The sequence below is a fragment of the Lynx canadensis genome, chromosome B4, assembly GCF_007474595.2.
Source record: "Lynx canadensis isolate LIC74 chromosome B4, mLynCan4.pri.v2, whole genome shotgun sequence".
Classification (NCBI taxonomy): domain Eukaryota; kingdom Metazoa; phylum Chordata; class Mammalia; order Carnivora; family Felidae; genus Lynx; species Lynx canadensis.
Genome location: NC_044309.1, coordinates 137,058,881 through 137,077,999, shown reverse-complemented (window position 1 = coordinate 137,077,999; position 19,119 = coordinate 137,058,881). Strand labels below are relative to the sequence as shown.

At 46.6% G+C, this 19,119-nt stretch overlaps 1 protein-coding gene across 2 annotated transcripts in view; it reads left to right on the top strand.

Annotated features, from left to right (window-relative positions):
• SMC1B (structural maintenance of chromosomes 1B) overlaps positions 1–18,311 on the top strand; it is a 75,808-nt gene extending 57,497 nt beyond the window's left edge. The window contains exons 16-25 of one of the 2 annotated variants that reach the window (XM_030320904.1): positions 4,251–4,392; positions 5,221–5,366; positions 6,662–6,815; positions 8,809–8,907; positions 10,672–10,828; positions 11,304–11,458; positions 12,495–12,646; positions 14,455–14,524; positions 16,652–16,762; positions 18,210–18,311. In XM_030320904.1, coding sequence (XP_030176764.1) covers positions 4,251–4,392; positions 5,221–5,366; positions 6,662–6,815; positions 8,809–8,907; positions 10,672–10,828; positions 11,304–11,458; positions 12,495–12,646; positions 14,455–14,524; positions 16,652–16,762; positions 18,210–18,311 — 1,288 coding nt within the window. The remainder of the gene's footprint in view (positions 1–4,250; positions 4,393–5,220; positions 5,367–6,661; positions 6,816–8,808; positions 8,908–10,671; positions 10,829–11,303; positions 11,459–12,494; positions 12,647–14,454; positions 14,525–16,651; positions 16,763–18,209) is intronic. The other variant, XM_030320906.1, reaches the window with a different exon arrangement.
• The last annotated feature ends 808 nt before the right edge of the window (positions 18,312–19,119 follow it).

The window sequence follows — 19,119 nt, the reverse complement described above, 5'->3', positions numbered from 1 at the left end:
TAAGCCTCCCATGAGTTAGGCACTCTTCTAGGCACTGACACTACAACAGTGGACAAAGCAGGTCAAGCCCCTGCCTATTCTGTGTCCTTTGCATTTCCATGTACATTTTAGGATCAGCTTTTCAGTTGCTCGTAAAAGTCTGCTGGGATTTTGATTGGGACTGTATAAATCTATAAATCAATTTGGGAAGAATTGACATGTTTTAATGCTAATGCATGAATAGTAACCGTCTTCACTTACGTAGATTTTCCTTAACTTCTCTCATTAATGTTCTTTAGTGTTCAGTGTACAAATTTTATTCACATCTTGTTCAATTTTAAGTACCTTATATTTTTATGCTATTATAAATAGAACTGTTTTTAATTATCAATTTCAAATAGATGGTTGGTAATATATTGAAATAAGATTGGTTTTTATAAATTGACCTTGTATGCTACAACTTTGCTAAACTTATTAGTTCTAGGAGCTCTTTTTATAGATTCCTTGGGATTATTTATATAAACGATCATATTTCAGTAAAAATAATTTTATTTCTTCTTTTCCAATTAGTGTGCCTTTTATTTCTTTCTCTTGTCTTACTGCACTAGCTAGAACCTCCAGTACGATGTCGAGTAAGTAAAAGTGTTGAGAGCGGACATCCTGCCTTATTCCCAGTCTTAGGGGCAGAGCATTCAGTCTTTCACAGTTAGATATGGTTTTAATTTTAAGGTGCCCTTTAGCAGATTGAGATAGTTCCTTTCTATTTGTAGTTTGCTTAAATGTTTCATCATGAATGGATACTTTTTCTGTCGTCTTTTGAGATGATTACATGGTTGGGGTTTTTTGTTGTTTATTAATGTAGTAAATTATACTGATTGATTTTAGAATGTTAAACCAACTTGATATACCTAGGATAAACCCGATTAGTCGTACTGTATTGTATCCTTTTCAAATATTTTTGGATCTGATTTGCTAAAATTTTGTTAAGGATTTTTGCATCTACATTCATGAGTGTATTGGTATACATATTTTTTTCTTGGAATATCTTTGTCATGTTTTTGTATCAGGGTAATGCCTAATGCCAAACCCATAAAATGAATCAAGAATTGTTCTCTCCTCTTGTTTTTTCTGGAAGCGTTTTTGTAGAATTAGATTACTTCTCTCCTAAAAGTTTGGTGAAATTTGCCAGTGAAGCCACTGAGGCCACCTACCTTTCTTCATGGGAAAGTTTTTAGTTACAAATTCAGTTTTCCTAATAGATGTAGGGCTAGTCGGGGTATTTTTTTCCTTGAATGGGTTCTAGTAGTTTATTTCTTTCAAGGAATTTATGTGTTTCACCCAGGTTGTCAAATTTATTAACATAAAGTTATTAATAATCACTTTTTATCCTTTTTAATGCCTGTAGGATCTGTACTGATATCATCTCTTTTATTTCTGATATTGGTGATTTATCGTCTTTCTTTTCTTCTTGATTCCTAGCTAGAGGTGTATTAGTTTTATTGATCCTTTCTAAGAGCAGCTCTTGGCTTCGTTGGTTTTCTCTGTGGTTTGTCTATGTTGTTGATTTCTGTTGTCACCTTTACTGTTTTCGTCCTTCTACTTATTTGGGTACATAAGCATTATTTTCTAATATGAGTATTTTGAACTGTGTCTTTCCTGGCAACTATTGCTTATACCGCATCCCACTACTTCTGGTATGTTGTGTTTTCAGTCTCATCCCATTCAAAATATTTTCGACCGCCCCATGTGATTTCTTCCAAAGACCCTTCTGGGGTTCAGAAGTGTGTTGTTTAATAGACACCTGCTGGGCGGTGGGTGGAGTATTCTTCCGGTGGCAGTTAAATCTAGTCACTCGAATCCTCTCTATAACTTACTGGTCCTCTGCCTGGTCGTTCAGCAAACACTGAGAGGGCTGTTGAAATTTCCAAGTGTCCTTTTGGATCTGTCCATTTCTTCTTCCGGTGGTGTGAGTTTACTTTATTTTAATTTAAATTTTTTTAATGTCTTATTTATTTTTGAGACAGAGACAGAGCGTGAGCAGGGGAGGGGCAGAGAGCGAGTGAGACACAGAATCCAAAGCAGGCTCCAGGCTCTGAGCTGTCAGCACAAAACTCAATGCAGGGCTCGAACTCACAAACCGCGAGATCATGACCTGAGCCAAAGTCGGACGCTTAACCGACTGAGCCATCCAGGCGCCCCAACTTTATGTATTTTAAAGCCTTGTGATTAGGTCTATACATATTTGGGATCATTAGGTCTTTTTGCTGAATTAATCCCTTTATCCTTGTAAAATGCCCCCCTCTTTATCCCTGTCATATTCTTTTTTTTTCTGAAGTCTGCTTGAACTTCAGTAGATTATCTTTCTAAAGAATTATGTCTACTACTGTTTATTGAATTTCTCATAAAAAATCCAACTGGAATTCTGATTGAGATTCTGGTTCTGATTATATATTTGGGGAGAACATCTTCAAAATCTCAAGTCCTCTCATCTAAGAACATAGTATGACTCGGGGCGCCTGGGTGGCGCAGTCGGTTAAGTGTCTGACTTCAGCCAGGTCACGATCTCGCAGTCCGTGAGTTCGAGCCCCGCGTCGGGCTCTGGGCTGATGGCTCAGAGCCTGGAGCCTGCTTCTGATTCTGTGTCTCCCTCTCTCTCTGCCCCTCCCCGTTCATGCTCTGTCTCTCTCTGTCCCCCCCCAAAAAAAAACAAAAAAAAACATAGTATGACTCTTCATTTATTCTAATCATCTATATTCTTTATTAGAATTTTAAAGTTTTCTTTTCCATTGAGATCTTGTGTTATCGTAAGTTACTTCCTAGATATTTTAGAGGTTTTTTTTTTCTCTTATGAATAGTATTTCTTTTTATGCTGTATTTCTAGTTGGTTTCTACTGGTGTAGAAACATGCTATCGACGTTTAGATCGATGTAACATATGATAAGTTTGCTAAAATCTCTCGTTACCTCCAGTAGCTTATCTATCATGTACCTGGGATGCCTCTGACATCCGACTGAAAATGTGGAGTAGGCAGTTGAATGTACAGGCTAGGAGTTCATGGGAGAGGTGCAGGGAGAGGTATAAAGTCTGGGTCTGTATGCAGATGGCACTTAAAGCCACGTGCCTGGGTGAGATCACCAGAAACTATTAAAGGAGCAGCCAATGAGGGGAGAGGAAAGCTGGAGTAGTGTGGTGTCCAGAGCCAGCGAAGAAGTGTCTCACTCATATGTGGTCTGCATACAAGTCTGCAGCAGAAATAAGTCCTTCGGGGGTTTGTTCTTAACCACCACCACAGGCGCTACTGTCAGCGGCTAAGAGCAGAGCCTCCGAGGGTGTCACGCCTGGCTCCACCATGTCCTGACCGGGTGGCCTTGGGCAGGAAACTTGGCTCTGCCTGGGTCTGCTCGTCCTCATCGTAAACAGGGATAGTACTACCACCCACCTCAGAGAGTCATAGGCCTTAAGTGAGTTAAATCACGTAAAGGTGTTTGTAACAGCACTGGCATGCAGTAACCTCTCATGGAATAGCACTCGGTTTTTTATCATTCCTGTTCTTGTTGTGGTCTGTGTATCAGCAGGATCTAGCACAATCTCTGATAACAGTGCTGTAAAATGTTTCTGGATTGAATGTTGCTGTTAGGGTATGTGAGGGAGACAGGATGGGAAGAATGAGCTACAGTTGGTCTTGGAATTCTTTACGAGGAGTCTGTGAAGCTGGCAAAGTAGGAAGTGCTTCAGGAAGGAACATGTTCTTTAGTTCCCAAGTTGGGAGTGTGTGGACGACGAGCCATTTGCAAAGACTGACTAAAGAAACAAGAATAAGCACATAAATTGTAACTTAAAGAGGAAGGGAGGGAGGGAGGGAGATAATAAAAGATTGAAGAAACATGTATCATATGCAGTGTATGAATTCTGATTCAAACAAACCAGTTGTTTTTTTTAACGAGACTCGGGAAATCTGGCAGTGATCACAATTTAATATTAAGGAATTGTCATCAGTTCTATCTATAGTAGTTTGTGGTTTTGTTCTAATGGTCACTTCACTTTCAGAGACACATACTAAAATGTTGACAAATGAAATGATATGATGTCTGAAATGTGCTTCAAATAACCCAGTGCTGGAGAGCAGTGCCCAGTAGAGTTCTAGATGAAACAGGATTCTTTATAGTATTCCTTCTACTTTTGTAGTTTTTTAAAAATTTTCCACGATAACAATTAAAAATAAAGAACTAAAGGCTCTTGACCACTTGTAACACTTGACTCTGTTTTACTAGATTAGAATTTGAGAAACAGAAAACTCGGCTTAATATTCAACTTGAATATAGTCGCAATCAGCTGAAGAAGAAGCTGAATAAGATCCGTACATTAGAAGAAACCATCGAAAAAGGCAGAGAAGACATCGATAACCTAAAGAAGGTAACTAATTATAGGCGGCCGAAGTGCGTTGCCATTGAAATGATTTCTTTCATTGCGTAAACACTGTTGGACTCCTGAAGTGTTCTCATAGTGACGGGAAGGGTAGGGGGCAGGTTTGAGAAATACTGGAAGTAAAATCAGCAGGTTCACAAATTATTAGGTGTTGAAGTGGGAGAGGCGTGTGGGGTGTAGGTGCCGCTGAGGACTCCTGAGTTCTAATTTGGGCAATTCGTGGATAGAGGGGCAAGTTAAAGAGAGGAAAGTCTGGACCCACGGAGCTTGAGTTGCCTGTGTGAGATCTAGATAGCAAACTCTAGCAGGTGGAGGGCACGTGGAGAACAGGAGAAGCCCAGGCTGGTTAATGGGAGTAGATTGAAGCCATATGTGCATGGTTGAGACCTCACCCCCCCCCAACCCCCCAAGCCCGCCCCGCCGCCCAGACAGAGCAGTAGATGCTGAGGAACAGTGAAGCGAGGGGGGAGCTCGGGAAGGAGGAAGTGAGGACAGTTGTCAAAAAGGTAAAGTCTGGGAGATGTCTGCTTAATTGCCAATTAAGAGGTCATTTTTGCAAAAACATTTTCATTGGACAACGTCCAATGGAACAGAGTCAGAGGGTAGCAAGCTGAGGAATGAATCCAAAGTGAAGGACAAAGGCAGGTAGTAATTACCAGTCTCCAAGAAATGTAGAACAAGAGTGGGTCACATTCGGGAATAGAAGTTCAAGCAGCACACAGAATCACTGCTTTGCTTTATTGACGATGAGATGATCTGTTGACCTTATTAACGTAAAAGATAATTAAGTCTACAATGCAAATCATCTTCATTCAGGCTGAAGAAACTTGTCTGCAAATTGTGGATGAACTCATGGCGAAGCGGCAGCAACTTAAGGACGTATTTGTCACTCAGAATGCCAACACGGAGAAGGTCCAAGCTCAGCTTGAAGAAGAACGGAAGAAAGTCCTGGCTATTGATAGGTAATGAAGAAGTTTGTCAGCTTAAAGGACCATAACCAGAGTTTTACAGACATTTACTACCAATTTAAAATCTGTTAGAGGCAGTTTGTTATTTGAATATGTGTCCCACATCACACCTTTCAGACATTCTCATTTAGGGGAAAACCAAAAGAGGCGGTCAGTTGTTGAGAATGCATAGTTCTTTTTGGCAGATGCAGACGTGGCCCTGAACAGAGAGTCCCTTACCCTGAGTCCCTCTGACGCTGGTGTACAGGGTCTTCCTACAGTCCGTCTGGGTGAGGACGCACGGCGGGCCAGGGCGGGATCTGGAGCCAGCCCGTGTGGTTGGTACCCCGGTTCTGCTGCTTACACGCTGTGCCTGCCTTTCCTCAGAAGGAAATACTAACGTGGGGATCTCATAGTGCCTGCCTCCCCGGACGGTTGTCGGGATTCAGTGAGGGGTTGTTCATAGGACACTTAGAACCTGGCACGTGATGAGCATGGGTGTTTGTCGTGATGGTGACGAGGACACTTGGAGTCAGGTGGCTTGTTGCACCCCAGCGACCTCTGCTTTTCGACCGTAAGTGGTCAGATGAAACGTGCGCTCTGTTTTTGCTCCACTCTTGGCACTGCGTAGTTTTCCTCACTGTTCAAAGCCCTTCAGCATCTCGAGATAGAGCAGAAAGTTCTTTGTCTAAGGTTTCTGAGTGGAGTTAAAGTTCATCTACTCTTGAATTGTTTTCATGGTTGTATTTAAACAGAACCACATCTCTGTTTATCATCATATTCTTGAAAACCACATAATTCTTCATTTATTTTATTTTTTGGTCCTGTTTCTGGGACCTCTTAAAAATACCACGTTGTTTTACTTGGTAAAACCCCAAACCCTCATTTAAGACAGAAGGCATCACATTATTAGGGGCTGTAGGAAATAGGTATGTCATGACTTACCTGGTAAGACATTTCTCTTGTTAAAAGATTGTTTCTCTTGGTTTGAGGCTCTAAAGTGCAGAGCTTATATTGAGGGAGAAATGCAGCTTGAAAAATTATATAGATTTTAAAGCCAAACTAGCCCGATGGAAGTAATTATGTTTATTATTTGCAAGTGCTCCATTGGATACATTAATTGCATTCATGGCCTTTCTCAAGAGCGTTAAAGTTTACAGAACAGCACCAGTGCGATAACTCTAGAACTTACAGCACTCCTAGGAAAAAATCTTTTCCATGCAGTTTTATTTGTAACACATTCGTTTCTCTTCTCTGGTACAGCTCGAATGGGTAAAATATAATCACTTCTCCTATCTGCGTATTTACAGGGAAGTGGGAAAATGGCAAAAAGAGGTTGTCATCATTCAGACTTCTTTGGAACAGAAACGGCTAGAGAAGCACAACATGCTGCTTGACTGCAAAGTTCAAGACCTTGAAATAATTCTTTTGTTGGGATCGCTGGACGACATCGTTGAAGTGGAGGTATTCTACCACGTGACTTCAAAATGCACGCAGCTGTGGGGAACTCGTGTAACGCCCGGTGGCTGCTTAGCCAAGTCCCAGCGCTGCAGACGGTTCCCCTGGCCCCACCCAGAGCCCCGTTAGGAGTGGAGGAGACATCTCCTGGGAGGCAAAAGGGGCAAAAGGATCGTCGTTACAGAGGACTGGGCGTCTTGTGCCGTCTCTTCCATCTCTTGCCCGTCCACGTCCTTTGAGCCCCCGCGGGATGGGCCAGTTTCTTTCCCGCACATTGGATACCCGAGAGTAGAGTGGAGCCGCTGGAGTTAGCGACCTCTGGGGGTGGTGTTAGGAAGGCTGTGCTGTGGCTTCAGACAGAGTATCTTCCGGTTCGCTCGCCACAGGATGCAACAGAAACGGCTGGTCCTGCCTTTCAGGTCATTCCTCTCTGAGCCCTTTCTTCCCTGGGGTCTCCCCCCTACCTCCCTCCTCCCCGCCCTGCTCTGCCCGGCAGTCGGACATCTACTCTGTTCCGTCCACCCTCCACTCCAGAAGTCCTTCGTCCTTGCTAACATGACTACTTCTCACGACCTTATACTCCAAGTCTTTGTCTTTTTTCTCTATTTTAGCAGAGATCACATTCCAGACAGGAGGTAAGGAAAGGAGAAAGCCCTTTCCAGGCCACAAATGACATAAACCCAGTTCAGAGGCTTTAAAGGGGGTAAAGGGACAGGACTGGAATGGAGGCGATCTCATGCCAGACTCAGTCCAGGAATTTGAACACCATCAAGAACTCTTTCTGGCTCAGTATATATTGGTTTTATTCTCCCAAATGGGCCTTCCCCACAAGGCTACAGCTGTAACCACTAGTTCTGACCAGAGGGGAAAGAGAACTCTCCCCTAGTCTCTGCTGGGAAAATCCTGGGGAAGAACTCTGGCTCGTTCTGGGTCACAGGTCCACTTGCATAGATGCAGAGAGAGAAGGGAGGGGGTCTGTTGACAGCAGAAGTACATGGGAGCAGGAAAACAATAGTCATTATACTCTAGAAAGAAAAATAGTATTTTTTTTTAATTTATTTTTTAGAGCAAGCGCTCCAGCAGGGGAGAGGGGCAGAGAGAGAGAGAGAGAGAGAGAGAGAGAGAGAGAGAGAATCTTAAGCAGCAGCCTGACATGAGGCTCAATCTCACGACCCTGGAATCATAACCTGAGCCAAAATCAAAAGTCCGATGCTCAACTGACTGAGCCACCCAGGCGCCCCTGCATTCACTTTTTAAAGCATGATGCTTCTTAAGAATAAAGTGTTGAGGAGAGTGAAAAGGTCCCAACCATATTGTCCCGGGAAGAGAAGTCTTGGGGAATACGATCGTTTTCCTCCAATAGAAGATGGCCTGTCCCAGAGGAAAGATCACATTGGTTCTTTCTGGTCCCAAGGTGGATACAGGGTTGGGAAGGAGAGGCCACAGAAACAGCTTTCCTCTCCTAGGGAACACTTTTACCACTACTTGAGTGGTGAGTTCCCTGATTGGAATTTGGTAAGCACGTCTGGTAGTGGCCACATAATGGGGAGACAATATAAGATCTTCTATAAAGGCTGAAATAGAAAAAGCACTAGGTAGAAATTGTCTCTCTCCAGAGGGCTGAACAAGGAACACCAGGTAGAAATCATTTCAACAGTTGTCACAGGAGTAACTGCCTTATCACTGTTTTGAGGCTGAACCTGAGATTTCCCTTCCACTGGAGGTGTGGAGACAGGGTATGTTCCCTAGGTCTCCAGGACTCTCCTGGAAGACTCTTCTATGGTGGGAGAGACTGTGTCGGATCATTAGTTCCAAAATCATTCTGTGCACGTGGACCATCTGGGGGTCTTGCTGCCGGGTCATCACAGCCTTGCAGGCCACGTGAGGATTTTAACTTTTTACCCGAGTGAGGTGGCGATCAACTGAAGGGCTCGGGACAGGCGGAGGAGTAGAGCTCCCCGTTTCACATAACAAAGGAGGGGCTTCATCTGTTTTTCAGTTGGGCACTGAAGCAGAAAGTACCCAGGCAACAAGTGACATCTATGAAAGAGAAGCAGCCATTGAGGTAGACTACAGCTCCCTACGAGAGGATTTGAAGGTAAATGGAGGATTTCCGCTAGGGCCAGCTCACGGTGACAGTGGATATTTACATATAATACAGAAGAGTTTTTTGACCATAGGTTCAGGGGAAAAAGTAGAAATGGTATAAGTAGACAACTTCTTAAAAATGTTTCTGTCAGCCTTTCTCACCGTGTGTTCACAGAACATGAGTATCATGGAAAGGCTTCCCAAATGAAGTCTTCTGTGGGCAGCCAGTTTTTTGAAAGGCTGTCTCCTTGGAGATTTACAGTGACCACTAGTCTCTGAGAAGTCCCGCAGCAGACACAAGTGACCACCGTACTCCAGGAGCCTGGGTCGGCCTGTCACCGTCCCGGTGTGGCCCCCACAGTAGGGGACAGACACATCGTCACAGCTGCAGAGCACAGACCTGGGGTCCGGTTTCAGGGTCTCTAATCCAGCATCTCTGGCTGTGCTGCTCCGTCGTCCCTGTGAGCCGCACTCCGATACTGCATTTGCGTTTTGCCTCCTTCCTGAGGCCGCGTCTCTCGTTGAGGACACGGCGACTAGCCGGTCCTAGCGTTCCAGCCACACAGCCCCGCAACCTTCAGGCAAGAGACAGGCCGCCTTCGTAGTGGTGTGTCAAGGGTGAAGAAGGGCTTTGCGGACAGAGCCCCAGGAGCTGTGCTGGCATCACAGCGGCCAGAACTGGTGACCAGTCACCGTCGGGGGGACGGGGTTGGCGAGCCTCAGATCGAGCAGGGACCCCCGCCCCCTGCTACAAGGGACCCGTGAGGGAGGAAAGCTCAAACATGGGCTCTGTGAGACAGGGGTGGAGACCAGATGCCAGGTAGCAATGTCCACCTTTCAATTTCACATGTTCTTACAGGTGCTGTGAGATTTGCTGGGCTCTTGGATCGCAGTTCTATTTTTAGGCAGTCACAAAACAGCTTTTGTCTTCTCTGCAGTCTATTTAGTGCTTTCATATTTAGAAAACCCTTACCCACCTTATTACTCAGTAAATATTTATAAATATTCGTGTTTTGTTTTCATGACCTATTTAATTCATCTGAAGTTTATTTTGGTAGGTGGCATAAGGTAAGTATCTGTTTTTAAGAAGTTACCCAAATTAGCCAGTGTACCCAACATTTTTCAAATAATTCTCTTCTCAATGCCTTAAAACGTCACATTCCTCATGTTAACCACCCTGGGAGGGCAAGAACGCTTTCCTGGAAGGTCACGCCTACACCCCTTCCTCCTTTCCCTCCTCACTTAAGGTCTCTTCATCCTGGTGGTTTCAGCTGAAGTGTCTCCCCCTCCAGACTGGTTGGATGCCTTCTCCCTGCCCCGCAGCACCTCTGCTTACCGTTAGAGGGTTTCCACACTGTTGTAAATGCCAGCCTGGGTGTCCGACTTCCCAGTGAGCTCTTTAAGAGCAAGGACAGAACAGTTTTCATCACTGAATCCTCAGGGTCTAATCCATAAGTAAACGATCAGTATTTTTTAACGAATGAGAAAATGCGATCTAGGAGTTGCTGCTTTTTGCCCACATTAGGAAGTGTGGAGGTGAAGCACGTTCCGGGAGAGCAGTATCTAGAACACTGGAGCCACGGCACAGCACGGCTGGCTAAGGGAGCTGCGGATAGCGCGGCCCAACTGTGTTTCAGACTCCGAGGCGCCAAGGGAGGGAAGGGGTGGCTGCGGAGAAAGGGAGGCAGGGACCTGGTCCTGAAGGGCCCTGTGCCTAATTACTCAGCAGCTAGGATCTGAAAGGCAAGCGGTCACCGCTGTTCTCTGTCAATAGGCTCTACAAACGGATAAAGAAGTGGAGGCCGGCCTCAGACTCCTGCTGCAGCAGGTGGCATCCCAGGAGGAGGTCCTGTTGAAGACGGCGGCCCCAAACCTGAGAGCCCTGGAGAACCTGAAGACCGTCAGGGACAAGTTCCAGGAGTCCACAGACGGTGAGGCTGGGCGGCACTTGTCAGCAAGGCCGCACTCCTGGGGGTCGTGGGTTCTGTCTCTTTATTTTTAACTTAGATCTTTCTCTGTCATCCCATATTAATGTGTACTTTTAGTACTGAGTCACTAGTTGCTGCCTTTGTAAAAAGTGCTCTGCTATAATTAAAAAAAAAAAAAAAACAAGTATACTGGTTATTTTAGAACATAATTTTTTATACCAGTATGATGGCCGTCTTAGATTCTCTTTCACAGAATTTGTCGCTATTATTTAAAAATTAGCCCTATTAGAAAAAGGGCCCATCAATTTTAAGAGCCATGTTCTTAGAATTAATAACAATTGGGGTATTTTAAAGGTAGATTTTACTCAAGACAACCAAACTCAAAATCCAGTTTTTAAGATACTCTATGCTTTAAAGTTGCAATAAGAAGCCCTCCCCCCAGTGGTCTTCAAAGTAAAGAACGTTGCTTCTCTCTCAGCTTTTGAGGCCAGCAGAAAGGAAGCCAGAATGCGTAGGCAAGAGTTTGAACAGGTGAAAAAAAGGAGGTACGACCTTTTCAGCCAGTGTTTTGAGCACGTCTCAGTCTCCATTGATCAAATCTACAAGAAGCTCTGCAGAAGCGTCAGCGCCCAAGTAGGTATTTCCACCCCAAATGCTGCTGGAAACCATGTTGCTGGTCGTTTTTTTCTGGTGGGAAATGAATATCCACCGCGTTATCGGAGTGACCCACTTCCAGTCGATTCCAGAAGACTGGCTGCCACAGTAACTGTGTTCTAGATCCCACTCACTGTCCCACTGGTCAGCCTGGACAAGGCAGAACCTCTCTGGTTCTATTTCTTCATCTGAAAAATGAGGAGGTTCGGCCATTTGTTTCCAGATTCTCTTCAGTTCTGAGTTCTGTTGCCTGGTGCTGATTTGGTTTCATGGAACAGTCAGTGGTCTCTGTAGTACAGGTCACGTTCTGTGGAGGGTCTTGGGAATGGCTGACCTGGGGTCTGTGACAAGTTGGGCGGAGTACAAAGGAGAGGAAGGAACCAAAGGCAGGACTGTGTCGACAGTCCGTTTGCTATAACCTTTGCCCGTGACGCGGTCAGTACCCACAGCAGACCCCGTGGCACTGAACGTGGAATCGAGGGGTGCATGGGGACTTCTACACCTGCTTTTACCTTTCTGCTGGTGTTCTTTTATGGCTGAAAGTTGATCCTGGATCAGACACTTAGGGTTTTAGCTGAAAATAATTTACTTATCTTCAGTAAAGTAAGACTAAAATAAACCCATTAACTTCTTGAAGGCAGGATTCCTGCCTGTATCTACAGTACCTGGCCCGTAACGGCTATTCAATAAACGGTTGATGACGGGCCAACGGGTGAGCTGAACAAAGACTGTTTTCGTCAGGCTGCGACATGTGCTGCTGACGTTTGAATGGCAGTCCTACGGGAAGGCCTACTCCTTTGTGTGTGTTAGAATGTTTTCCCTCTCCTACCACCCACGCAACCCTATTTCCTGTGACTGCATGAACAGCTATACACATTGTTTACAGGCATTGGTATTTTCCCATCAGAACGGAGGAAAACCTCACCAATGGAATATTTCACAACCTCTCTGTTTCCAAAGTCGAAATTTTACTAATTGCTTCTGTGATACTGCTAATAAATAACCTGTGTTTCAGGCATTTCTTAGCCCAGAAAACCCAGAAGAGCCTTACCTAGAGGGAATCAGCTATAACTGCGTGGCTCCAGGCAAACGGTTCATGCCAATGGACAATCTGTCCGGGGGAGAAAAGTGTGTGGCAGCTTTGGCCCTCCTGTTCGCGGTGCACAGGTAAAGGCCACAGTGAAGTGTCTTTCAGCATATGTGCTACAAAACTGTTTTCTTCAGCCAGACAATTCAGGTTGTTTTAGGCCTATAGTAATTTAGACTGAAAATCTAATACATAATTCAGTCCTTGACAGATTTTCACTAAATTTCTGCAACTACCAGAGGCTACTAATATTCCAAGTTTATAGAAAGGAAAGAAAAGGAAATCCTGGGATGGACGGATGTGACATCAGAATTGCCAACAAACAGAACAAAACATCCAACCCGTGGGCTATTTTCCTAGTATATATTCAGAGAGCCGTGTTTAGGCAAAGAATGTTACACAGAGTATTTCTTCTGAAAAAACGTTTAGCCTCCTCCTCTCCACTAATGGTGGTGGCAATCTGTGAGGAAAATGGAGAAGGTGTCGGCTAAGGTCAGGACGGCTAGTATTCAACATTCCAGCCATTAGATGAAGGCCCAGGTGTGCATGGTGCTCCCTCTCTACTTTCACGACCAGAAGGATTAGCATCAGCTGATGTTCATAAGAGGAGGCCAGGACAGGAAAGGAAAAGACAATACCACCATTCATGCAGGAGACTTTGGAGAAAGCAGGCAGCAGGAATCGAAACGTGAGCCTGTGTTGAGCAAATCGCAGCAGAATAAGACTATTACTAGGGGTCCCTTACTAGCAATTACTGTCGCCATCCATTTATTCGACAGATACTGATTAGAGATCTGTGTGTCGGGTGGTGGTGCAGGCACCGGAGAGTCAGCAGGGAACAAAACAAAATCTTTGCCTCAAAGATATGTTATTTTTGTTGGGGAAGACAGAGGAGAAGGTATTTTAGTAAACTAACTCTCTGACAGAGAGACTATCAGGAGATGGCAGATGCCATAGAGAAGAAAATAAAGTAGGGAATTGGAGACAGCAAGTAGCAGGGAGGGATTTGCAATATTAGAGTCACCCTGGAAGGCCTATTTGAGAAGGCGACATTTGAACAAAGTTTGAAGGAATGAAGGGAGCAAGTCATGTGGATGTAGCTAAGGGAAGATTGTTCTAGACTTGAGGAACAGCATGTGCAAAGGCCCTGAGGCCAGAGACAGCCGGCATCCGTAGTGAATGGGCCGTATGCAACAGTGGTGGACACAGGGATAGAACTGTGGTAGCCGTCAGGGAGAAAGGGGAAGAGGGGCTGGACCAGGGTGAGTGTCGGCTGAGCAGACAAGATGTGGGGTGAGAGGGAGGCGGCAGGGGTGACACAGGCCAGCTCGGGTGAAAAGACCGTGGGAGGGAACAGGTCTGGAGGGGCAGCTGAGGCGTGGGATTTGGGATGAGCTTTAGCTGTTTATCAGACACCCGCCAGGAACCGTCAGGCAAGCTGTTGGGCACATGAGGCAGGTAGGGTGTGGGAGCCATCGGTATACGGATGGTGTTTAAATCCCAGAGATGAGATGAAACCACGCGCGAGCCAGTTAGCGTGGAAGGACCATGGACCGTACCCCAGGGCACCACGGGGTGAAAACGTTCGAGCACCGCACGGAGAGGAGCTGGCGGAAGAGACCTGGAAGGAGCGGTGGGGGAGGTGGGGGAGTAGACGGTCATCTGTGACATCAGACCGCCAGGTGGGGGCAGCCCCCAATGCCACCCGCAGAGGTCACGCGGGACACCGACTGAGCACTGCCCCCTGGATTCGGCACCGTCGGGGTCACTGGTGACTTGGTGACTGAGGCGGAAGCATCCAAGGGGATGGATCTTGTTCAGTCTGAATACTGTTAATCTTCTCCAGGTCTCTCGAAAACCAAAGCTGTTACTTCTAATTTCTTCCTAGTTTTCGGCCCGCTCCGTTCTTTGTCTTAGATGAAGTGGACGCAGCCCTGGACAACACGAACATTGGCAAAGTGAGTGTCTCCCTGCTTTTAATTTCCAGAAGAACACCTGTGGTCCAAGGATCACGTGCTGGTCAGAAGGCCGCCTACCTTGGAACACCCAGTTGGTTGGAGAACGGCTGATTAACAATCAAATCTAAGTTAAAGATCTAAACAGGAGATGCTGTGGGGGAGCAGTTTTCATTCGAGGGGCAGGGGATCCTCAGTCAATTGCTGGGGAATCAAAACAGGGAGTCAGGTCAGGATCGCTGTGCTGAATCCACAGCACTGCTGGCGGGTGGCTTCTCCCCGGTTCTAGACGTCAGTGTAAAGCCACCTGAAAGAGACGGACTGTGAGGCCACAGCTCCCCACTGTGAGTCTGACGGGAGCACGGGGTCAGCCGTGGAAGCGCGACCAAAGAGGAGGGGTGGTCCTGCCTGCAGACTCCCGGCGTCACGGTCCCACTGCCAGAGCCGTCCATTCTGGAGTTGGGCGAATTGGACTCCTGGTTCCGCTTCCAGGCACGTTCATCTTCCAGAGACGACCAGGCTCTTTGTAAACTGGCATCGTGGCGTATATACCTTAGTCTCGTGAGCTTGGCTGAGGAGTCCACCTCTGAGAGAGGGAGTCCTGGGTCCCTGACGCTGGGCTCCCTGGAGCCCGCCAGGAGATGCCACAGTCGGGGGGGGTTTCGGGAGCTGCGGCTGAGGCCCTTCTGGCGGCCCACGTGGCCTCACTCAGCGCTGCCCGAGCTGTGTTCATCCAGCCCGGGTTTCTCATCCCCGCGTTCTGAACACGTCCGCTCCGTAGTCAGAGGTTTAAAAACCAGATCCCCGATCCCTTTGAACTTTGTAGAGGACAGGAAAGAGCCACCTTCTGTGACCTGCCAGGCATCAGGTTAACTGGGGAAGGGAAAGAAAACAGGAACAAAAGACAATCTGTCTCCTGAACGCCGGCCAGCGTGCATCGGCCGATTGGACTCAACGGCCTCATTTAGGAGACCTCTTCCCCCGAAGAGGTGAATTTTGGCGCTTTGTAGCCCATCTTCTGTATGTTGGGGTGGGAGGGCGGGGGTCTATTTTTGTGGGCTCTTTTCTCATTAGCTTTTAAGGTATCCGTGCCTTCCAGCAAGATGGAGCTGTATCACTGGCCTCTCCAGGGACGAGGTCTTACTTAAGACTGTTCTGTGGCATCCAGCCTGTGTATTAAAGACCTGTCACCTTTCAGTCTCCCCCAGGATCCACCCTGCCGACCGCTCCGCTGCCATGCTGAGCGCGGGCGGACGTGTGAGCGGCTCCCAAGTGACGGCCACCCCCTCTGGTGCCCGGGGTGCCCGCCGTGCACCTCGGGCACCTCGGCAAACACAGTGCGTCCCGCCCCCCTCCCGCTCGCAGCCGCTCACAGCTGCTCCACAGTGGCTACCGCTGCCTCTGATGCTGAACCGAGTTCCTTCTGCCTGTGAATTCAACCCCTTCACCAGAAGCAGTTTCCCCTCCTGGTCCCTCACCTCCGCCAGTGACTCCTCGCCCAGCACTGGGCCATAGTCCCACACAGTCGGGACCCGTACGCGCGGCCCAGAGCCATCCAGCCCCTCAGAGACGTGCGGGGGGTGGGCAGATATCCTGGGAGGCTGTGCCCAGTCCTTCTCCATCTCCCTCTGGGTTCTCAGCAGATTTCGTTCAACAAGACCCCTTTCTATCTTACTCCCTCCCATTCCTTGGATTTGAGGATGGTTCCTGAATATATATAATTGCCACTCTTCCCATCTTCTGGCTCTGAGTTATTGGCAAAATAGGAAGATGGAAATTTAAAGACCGGTCCTTCCTCAATGTCTGGTCGTTTTTACCTTGTTATGAAAACTGATTGCATGTTCACTTGATGATATCTTAAGTTAGAGCTTTGTTCTTTAAAATATTCTTAAAGTTTAGATGGCAGATTTCATAAGATTTACAATTTTTTTCACCTTTTAATCTGAGCGGTTTCCATTTCTGCACTTATACTGGGTTTACTGAGTTACCAGAAAGGCAAGTAAGTGCTTTGTCCCCTACAATGGGCAGAGATGGGCACAGTCACCCTCCCAGGGCCCTTAGAAAGGAAGCCTTTCCTTGCTGGTGAAATGTGTGCTTTTTGTCCCCCCCCCCCCCCCCCCCCCCCCCCAGGTCTCAAGTTACATCAAAGAGCAGACTCAGGAGCAGTTTCAGATGATAATCATTTCCCTAAAAGAGGAGTTCTATTCCCAGGCCGATGCGCTGATAGGCATCTACCCGGAGGTAAAAGGCAGCCCCAGGAGTCTCCCTGTTGTGTCCCGAAGTGAAATTACAAGTACCAGTGGGGTCTGCACATGCGGTTTGATTTCTGCAGTTGAAAACTATTAGGCTTAAGTGATTTTTTTTGAATCAAATAAGATTTTTTTTTTTAATTTTTTTTTCAACGTTTTTATTTATTTTTGGGACAGAGAGAGACAGAGCATGAATGGGGGAGGGGCAGAGAGAGAGGGAGACACAGAATCGGAAACAGGCTCCAGGCTCCGAGCCGTCAGCCCAGAGCCCGACGCGGGGCTCGAACTCACGGACCGCGAGATCGTGACCTGGCTGAAGTCGGACGCTCAACCGACTGCGCCACCCAGGCGCCCCTCAAATAAGATTTTTTAAAACGACTTATTTTTCTACGACAGTAGACAGAATTTTTAAGATGGACTTGAAGTGAAAAAGCAAACAAAATTACAGAGCTGTAAGGTACACACTAAACTGTTAATACTGTGTTTCATATTTCCGTAACGTCTGCATGTTTTAGACCAAACAAATGCACTGTGGGTAGCACTAAAGGGCCCATTTATCTTTCAGAAAGGACCAGAGGGGGAACAAAACAAATTCACCAGACGTTCCAAGTTGTATAGTAACTTAGAATTCAAACACACCTACAGCTGTTCAAAATACTTACCTGAGCTAATGGAGTAGAGCAGCTAATTCAGATTATTCAGTTTGGGAACAGTAAGGCTTTACTTCCTGAGTTTTCATTTAAAAGAAGATAAAAATTTCCCTTCCTGTGCCTACAAGATGCAAGGGAGCACCGGAAATTCTCACACCAGCGTAGGGGAACAAAAAATACCTTTTTCCTCTACGCACTTAGGTTCTCTGGCTGGGGCCCTGTAATCAGACTGGCAAAAGGCAGATTAACAGGAGGAAAACGGCTTAACACGTGCATCACACATGTACACGTAGACGCCCTGGTGAAGAGTAACCCCAAGGGCTGCCGGCTAGACCCCGCGCTTACACACCATTCCAGGCTAACACGAGGGGCGGGGGCTGGGGGGCGGGCGAGGGGAGCCGTGGTAAGCACGGATCGCTTAGCAAGTCCTGTGGTGCGTGTGGAAGCGGGCGCCTTCTCCACCGGTGAGAGCTGGTGAGAGCGGAGCGGGGCCTCCTACATCGAGCACATTTCCTTTGTGAATATGGAGCTCGGTCCTTAGAGCTGCTCCTGTGTCAGCTGGTTCGCGGTAGCCGTTAGCTCAGAGCAGTCCGTGCACCGCGATGGCACGCGCTGGGACTTTTTACCAGATAATACAAAACATAAAGCTGATGTAAATGGAGACCCGTGGTTATAAGGAGATTCCTTTTTAAGTGCAAATCCAGATTCGCTAGTGGCCTCCTTTTATGTTTAATAACACGTTTCTCCCCCAAGTCGACAGGTGACTTGAGCGGTCTTTTCTCATTTCAGTTCGACGACTGCATGTTCAGCAGAGTTCTGACCCTGGATCTTTCTCAATATCCAGACACTGAAGGCCAAGAAAGCAGCAAAAGAAACCAAGAGTCGCGTTAGGACCGCGAGTGCCCCCTGAGCACCTGGGGGTGTCCGTGACCTGGGTCACGGTCACGGCTGCCTAGCTGTTGCTCTTGAATAACAGACTGCTGGAGCAGTTGGGACAGCCTGGGCCGCTGTAGCTCGCGTCCATCATTCGGGCCCCCTTCCCGTGGGTAAGGTTTCCGGAGTTAGTGTTGAGCGAATTATTAAAAAAAAAAAATGTAATTTTGTGTCATTCTGAAAGCCAGTCAGAATAATTTTGGATTCTGCATTATTTTCACTTAGGTCTTGCCTAGTATGTTTAAGTGATCTTTCAGGGAAACTCTTGGTTCTCAAATATTGTTAGTTATAGAATGTTGAACCTGGGTTTTATGGGAAGTTATTTCAGGGGAACTGATGTCAATACAGGAAATCTCAGTAAAGAATATTCTAACTGCAGATGTCTCTGATCTATCATTTTAGAAACAAAAATTCTTTTAAGGTGAAACAATTATGTCTGCTTCAATGCAATCTGAATTTTTCTAAGTATAAATCTGTTGGGAGAACGTCGTACACAGGCTTTCCTAAGTAACAACTGACTCCTCTGCTTAAATACGTGGTTCTGGGGAGGAAAGTTGCAGCATTTTCAATAATACTTCATTTCCCTTTCAGAATGGATTAGAGTTTTGTACACAGCAGAGCAGCTCCCTCACTGCAATCTACTGACAGTTACCCGTCCACACAGGGTCTGTGGACATGTGAGGACCAGCGGCGCCTGGGCAGCTCGGTCGGTTAAATGTCCAACGTCTGCTCAGGTTGTGATCTTGCAGTTCACGAGATAGAATAT